This window comes from Ascaphus truei, chromosome 9, assembly GCF_040206685.1.
Source record: "Ascaphus truei isolate aAscTru1 chromosome 9, aAscTru1.hap1, whole genome shotgun sequence".
Lineage (NCBI taxonomy): Eukaryota > Metazoa > Chordata > Amphibia > Anura > Ascaphidae > Ascaphus > Ascaphus truei.
The window spans coordinates 62,288,420-62,296,104 of NC_134491.1; the positions used below are offsets into that span (position 1 = coordinate 62,288,420).

The 7,685-nt window shown below is 40.8% G+C and overlaps 1 protein-coding gene across 1 annotated transcript; it reads left to right on the plus strand.

Annotated features, from left to right (window-relative positions):
- Positions 1–5,964: 5,964 nt before the first annotated feature.
- Positions 5,965–7,427, plus strand: LOC142502313 (olfactory receptor class A-like protein 1). Its single transcript, XM_075613124.1, has one exon. The coding sequence runs from the start codon at positions 5,965–5,967 to the stop codon at positions 6,925–6,927; it is 963 nt and encodes a 320-aa protein (XP_075469239.1). The 3' UTR covers positions 6,928–7,427.
- Positions 7,428–7,685: the final 258 nt, after the last annotated feature.

The window sequence follows — 7,685 nt, forward strand, 5'->3', positions numbered from 1 at the left end:
TTTTTTTGCCGAAAAAAATAAAATAAATCGACAGACGTGCGGCTATAAGCCACTTTTCAGCACTGATTGCCAGCTTTTCAAACACGCTCAATTCTATAAGCACCGATCAGCTTATTGCTGCTGATCGCCATTTTAGAATTGCGATTTCCTCTCTAAATCGTCCTGCCACAATAAGTTGGCAAGAAGGTGGTGAGAAGCTGCGATGAGTGGGGGTACCCACGGGTGTCTGGGGGCCTCCGGGTGGTCCCCGCTAGGCTCCGTGGACCTCCAGGTGGTCCCCGTTGGTCTCTGCAGGTGTCTGGGGGTCCCCGGGTCATCCCACGGGTGTCTGGAGGGCCCTAGGGTGATCCCTGTTGGTCCCTGGGGCCCCCACAGCTCTCCTTGACAAAGCGCTGTAGTGGGCGTGAAACACGTGGGAGGAGGAATATTGCTTCCATTTTAAATGTAGGTCAATAAAGACTTTTTATCTTCTTGAACTGGTGAGTTCCTGAATTTTTTCTATCAGCAAGCGGCAGTCCCTTCGATCATTTCTCTGTTCCTCTTTTTTCTGACCTCGGCTATTCTTCTGGACTCCGCTCTTCTAAACTCCTGACCCCGGCTACCTATGACGATCCGCACCTCTCCAACCCTGACCTCGGCAAAGTACCACGACGATCCGCATCTCTCCAATACCGACCACGGCTAAGTACCTGCAACGATCCGCACCTCTCCAACCCCCGACCTCTACAAGTTCTTCTGACTATTTTTACCTCTCCTATCCCGGCCCGGCTACTTCAACCAATCTACACTCCAGACGCGTCCACACGGCTGGAGGTTGGTGTTACATATCAAACCTCACCTCAGCCACGCGGTCACGCCTTGTTTGTCGTGAGCACTCCGTTACAACTTTATAGCAGGGAGGTCATATGGAGAAGATCTCTTACCTTGTGGCTTTCTAGTTAAGCAGTCCCTGGATCCCTCTTTGTTTCTCTTTTGAATATAAAAAATACATACATATGAATCATTTTTATAAACAAAACAAAAAAGGGGGGAATTTCAAGGTAAAAATAATAATTTATGTAATAATGTTGACGTTTGTGTAATTTGTCACAGCCTGGTGGAGTTGGCTTGCCAGGGCCCAATTATTTGGTGAGTTGACTTGTAACAGTATTTACATGGTGGGTCGTGCCTACTGGGCTATTCAGTTTAGGGAGTGTTCCCCACATTCAATAATACATCCGAGCTCTGGGAACAGCGGGAATCACAAGCTTCGGAAATGCCATGGGCTTGATAACACTGACCGGCAGTCTAGAAAGGTCATCTGGTTATCGATATAATTTGATACAGCTGTGCCCTTGTTTCCTCTAAGAAGGGAGAGGAGGATGAACTCTTAGACCTGCACGGACCGAGGCATCCTATTGAAAGCATTTTTCAGACAGTTGTAGCCAACATTATTTCTCCCGCGTGCATTTTGCAGCACAACATACACAACACACCAGCAGGAGAAGCGGACGTTGTTTTGACTCAGCCACAAACAAGGAAAGGGGCTGCACTAGTGCACTTTTTCACCCACAGGAGTGAGCCAGTGGGTGTATTAGCATTGGCTAAATCTGTAGGATAAATTGATCTATTCTTCTGTACGGGTTTTCCCCTAGTTTTAGTCAGGAGACTTTGATCATGGGACCTCCATTTTTTTCACCATAATCACAATAATCAAGAAACTTTCTAATTTGTCAAACTTGCATTAAAAAAAAGGACAAATTGTGTTAAAAAAAAAAATCCCACATAATATAAGAGCAAAACTCCCCAGTTTTATTACTGAATATTTCTTCCATGTCTGAGGGCACGATGAATTTAACAACTCACCTGTTATTTTGTATTTATTGTTTTCCCAATAATCACCAGATGGCAGTATTTTGCTCATGTAAGATGCAACCTTCGAAGTCACGCAACTGTAGGGGACTGGAGAATTGTGAAACGCTTGTCTTAGGTCACGAATCATGTAAAATGTATGCTTTTTTAGTACTCAGACGATTGATCTCCAAGCATTAAAGCCGCAGATCAAGCAATATCCAAAATGTGTGGGTTTTTTTAAAAAATAAATCAATTCTGTACTATGAGAAAATACTTGTAGCATTTTTTTTTTCTTAAAACAACTTTTATTGACATGTTTAATTTATTATAATGTAACAAGCATTTTTTGTTTCAATAGCAACTATTTACAAAGTCATATCCCCTTCCTCTTCTGAAACAGTCTCTGGCACACCCCTTTTTGATCCCTGCCCTCTCTCTAGCAGTGCACCAATTGTATCTAGTGACTGCCTGGTCACATAATCTTCCCCCCAGAATTTTGCATCTTTGGTCCCCTTCTGCTGCACTGGCAGCCATTTAGTGGACCCCTGAATCCAATCTTCGTCGATCGATCACAGGAGTGGATCGATCGGCAACTGTGCTAACTACTTACCATTATGTGGGGGAGTTCGTATGTATTTTGGGGGGCAATTTGTTTTGTATATATTTAGGGGGTGGTAAGGTTTTTGTATTTGGGGTGGGGTCTTTTGGTATGTATTTTGTGGGGGGGATTGTGTGTGTGTAGAGGGAAGGTGGGGAGGGAATTAGTGTGAGGAGTTGGGTAATTGAAGGGTGGGCGAGTGACAAGAGAGAGGGGGTGGGGGAGAGTGAGATAGAAAGGAGTAAAGTGAGATGGAGGAGAGAAAAATACATGTGAAGCGGGGAGGGAATGAATGAGGAGTGGAGATTGAGTGAGAGTGGGGTAATTGGTGGAGGAGGGGAGAGTGAGAGGAGAGAGGTGGTGTGTGAGTGAGGTAGAGAGGGAGTGAGACTAATGGGGAAGAAATACATGGAAAGAAAGTGGGGGAAATAAAGGGGGCTCACAAGATTTGAAATGGGAGGCTCACAAGACCGCAGACACGGGGGTCGGGCTGGTCGTAACTCTAGTCCTTGGGCCCCTTGTAATCTGTCTGCGGCCCTAGCCAGAGATATATAAACTGCAGCGTGCCCTAAAATAAGCACCAGCAATCCCATTGCATTTCATTTACACCAGTTTAGTTATGGCCAAGTGTCAATAATTCCGAGCGACATATCTAAATGTGCTCAGGACTGCAGATTAATTTAATTATTGACTAACGAGCAAAGAAAGGCTGTAAAACAGACACAAAGCTGTGGCTGGATTGTCTGTGGCAGTCCCAGAAGATGTCCGTTTAATTCCTTGTGGGATTATGTACAGATTGGGAAGCCATATAAATCACAGACGTACAGTAAACTATCATTGCGAGACTGTTAGTACCTGTGATTTTACTGCATGGGTTCAGGTAAGTCTTTAATGTCTTTATAGTACATGATTTTATTAGTTGTACTCACCCTGGAAGAAAATATTAATTAATAAACCTTTTATTGGACCAACATACAGTATAATGTATATAAAGAGTGTACATTATTTAAGAAAAGAAAATAGTCCTATCTTCAGAAGCATTATAAGAGCAACGCAAAAGGAGAAGCCCAATGGTAATATTGGTATTATTTATACCTTCACAGCCAAGAAACCTGTTAAAATCCCAGTGCCCGCTGCTTGCGATGGTGGGATGAGTCACTTTACCTACATGTGCACCTAAACATCGATTTTAACTCTGTGGAAGAGGAACCTATACACTACATCAGAGCAATAAATATGATCTTTATTAGAAGAGAAATTCTATTTCACATGCCAATTGTTATTACTACAATATTTATCCAGCACATTAGGTGGCAAGTGCGGACAAAACCATGGTCCGAGAGGCTTTATGGAAATCATTTTATCATTCGGTGTCACTCAGGTGTATCAAATGTTACATTGTATAGATGTCACACAACTCACCGTCTCCCGGAGCCAGCTAAAAAAGCAGCAGCTTCCACATCGTACCCCCCACAGCGATAATCTTCAGGTGCTGGAGACAGTAAGGGCTGCTACAGCATATCTGTAAATGCCACAGGGCTGGGATTCTTTGTTTATTGCATCATGGTCAGTAGGTTGGCATAAATATATTTAAGTAATATGTGGCATAAATCTTAATCAAAACTCTAAGTGACATAAAAAAGTGTCCATGTAATAAAATCAGATATACAAATGGGATCTAATTATAAAGATTTTGTACAATACAAACTGCTTAGAGGAATCAATTTTTATTTCAATGATTCGTCTAAACTGTAATGTCACATAGATTTGCTACACACATATTCTGATGTTGTGCTAATAGAGAGTGGCACAGTATAAAGAGTATACCTCGGTAATAATTCCCTTACTGTCACAACTTTCTTATTATTTCTATTTTAACCATGCAGGGTTATTAAAGTAATGTAGTCTGTTACTTAGAGAATTAGTCAGAGGTAAAGCTCATTTCAGATACAATATCTGTAGCTGTGTAACAATGCTGATGTATTTGGTTAGCATTACAAATGTTTAATAAAAGACAGTTTCCATGCTTCTTCCAAAACTGTGCAGACTATATTCTAATTTGTCATCATTTTTTAGATGATTCATTCCAAAGTGATTTTGCAGATGGATGATATTATAAATAAGTTCCCCTAGAACTCTATAATGTAATTTTCCTGTTTCATTTCGAGTGGGGTAACATTGGATCAAGGGAATGGCTGTATCAATTGTATAGTCAAATAGAGATAGTAATAACTTGGATATACCCCTGTAGTAGATTCCACAAAATAATAATGAGACAAATAAACATATCCCAAAGTACACTTCAAGAAGAGACTGTTTGGAAAGCTCTGAACACTATAATTTAATCTCCGAAGAACGTTTATATTGGCTCATTTAAAGGGTTTGCAGCCTTAAAGAGACCTACTGTACAATTCCCCAGGACCCAAACAGCGCCTTGAACTTTGAAATACACTTTCACAAACACATGAAGAGCCAAGATACACAAAGGGATTCTAGTAATGAAAAGAATATAAATGACATCATAAAAGTCTTGCATTTGAAAATATCAGTCACACATTATCCCATCACAGACGTTTTGTGGTTTAATTAAATTATAGTATGTTTTAAGGATAGACAGGTTAACGGATATGAATGCAAACTTTGATGACTTCAAAGTTTGTTCAGAAGTTTTGAGTCATACTTTGGAATAAATTTGAATGTAAAATAGATTTAATATTCGATTGAAATCCAGAGAGAAGGCCCTCATCAGATCAATTTGTTTGTTTATAGTGGGGTCTTGCTGTACGTTTGCAAGTTTAAAGTTCAAAAGGTTCGCAAAAAAACTGAAAAATGTAATGCTTGTTTTGAAGTTTTTTTCGATATTTAAAAAAAAAATCCCAAACCAATCAAGTTCCAGCAAATCCAAAACCAAACATGAATTTTCTTTCAATTTGCCTTTAATATCCCAACCACATATTGAATTATCAAATCCCCTATTAGTCTTCGATTAAGATTAATTGAACACAGAACATCTACAACAAATTAATATTTGTGGACTTTAAATATAGTATCCAGGGTCTGTTTTTATGATTCGTTACTTAATTTGCTGTTATGATCACGACAGGTTACTCGTTTTTTTAGTATCAGACTCTGTATTTTACATTGAAAAATCACAGTATTAAACAAATATAGTACGGAATGGCAAAACGTGTATAAAAATGGGCACACTTTTAATTGAATGCAATTCAAAAACATGCTTTGAAGATTTATTGGTGATGTACTGTAAGAAGATTTAAAAATAGATTTTTATGTAAGTTGGTTCCATCATGTAAAGTATAGATGCATTAATTATATTGCCTTATATCTTTTATTTATAATGCACTAATATGTATGTTCTGCAAGTACAATGAGAGATGAAAGACAATAATAAGCATAAATAGAATAGTATCAAATTAGGCACAATAACACAATAGGTCAGGAGGCCCCTTCTCCAAAGAGCTTACAATCTAAGAGACCATGGTGACAGGCTACAATGTTCTCATTTGCTTTCAGGAATGGAATTGGCACTACGGCTTATCTTCAAAGCAGTTGGATTCTTCTCCCTGATCTCCATTGGACTTCCTAGTAATATGATGATCCTGGCTAGCTTTATCCACGTTAGAATCACAGAGAGAAAGCTGCTTCCTTCAAATGCTATCCTGTCCATGCTGGCTTTGGTAAACTTGCTGGTCATAATCTCCAAAGGTGTCCCTCAGGCAATCAGCTCCGTGGGAGTCAGAAATATCTTCAATGATATTGAGTGTAAAACTATTTCCTTCACTTACCGGATCTGCAGAGGCATGACCATCTGTGTCACCTGTTTGCTGAGCTGCAACCAATGTATCATATTGGCTCCACCTTCCAAAAGTTGGCTATCCCTCAAGAAAAGAGTGCCAGCCAACATGCCACGGATCATGCTATTGCTGTGGTGCATCAACTGTGCAATTTACCCCTCTTGCTTTATCCATGTCCGTGCCATATCCAACGAGACCACTTCCAAGTACACCTTGCACTTGGAGTTTTGCAACCACGACTTCATGACCTTTGCTTCATATGTTGCCAATGGAGTAGCCATTGCAATGCGCGATTTCCTCTTTGTGGGGATGATGACATTGGCCAGCTGCTACATAGTGTTCATGCTGCACCGACACGTGAAGCAGGTTCAGGGTATCCGCAGTTCGGACAGGAACCACGGGAAGAGCGCAGAGTACAAGGCTGCACGGGCGGTGGTGTTACTGGTCACCATCTACTTGGCGCTGTTTGGGATAGACAGCTGCCTTTGGATTTACACCCTAACAGTATCACGGGTGTCGCCAGCTATCTCAGATGCTCGGGTGTTCTTTGGCACTTTGTATGCTGCTCTCAGTCCCATTGTGATCATAAGAACCAATAAGAAACTCCAAACGACCATAAAGTGCAGCAGCAAGAAAAGCCTCATCCCGTCTGCAGAAACAACAATGACTGACACTTCAGAATAGCTGCTGGACTATGTAATGCTGGTGTATTGCCTGTATATCATGTTTGATATAATATGCAGAGCAGTTTTATACTTATCTCCCAACTGGATCAGTCTTGTCAATAAAGACTCTGGCCAAGTTGATGCATCTGGTTAGGATTAGGAGGGACACATTAAACTATTGTAAGCATTTGTCTATGTACTGTAGTTGTTAGTACAGTAGCTCTACTCATACACCCCAATGCATATTGATGTACATATCAATAGCTGAAAGCATGTTGATCACCTAAGGTACTAAGGAAAAAAGTAATATATTGTGAGGGAGAAGGTGCTGGAATTCAGGTTCCTGGAGAAGTTATAGTGGAGGAGCCTCCCTGTGAAAAGTGTAAATATGTTCAGTGTATAGATGGGTTTATTACCATGTAGGGGGTCTCTTTTCATGTTTTGTAGTTAGGATAGTGTCTTACCCAGTAAGTGTCTATAGGAATGGCTCCATACTTCTCATTTCAGATATAGGAAGCCTATGCCCTGAATCATAGTAGATTGTAGTGGATTAATCCAACCTGAGGGTCAATAAATGACTCCAGCACAGGGATACATGACAGCCAGAGAGAGTGTAGTACAGGGCATGGCAGGGGCCCATAGTAGATGGAGCACTATTGATGCTTTACAGCAGAGGGATTGTTTAGCTTACCCATCATGAGCCAAGCCATAGTACCTCCCTAGCGGGCAGAGAGTGGGGCAGCTAGGGAAACGCATACAGACAATATAAAATGTGAA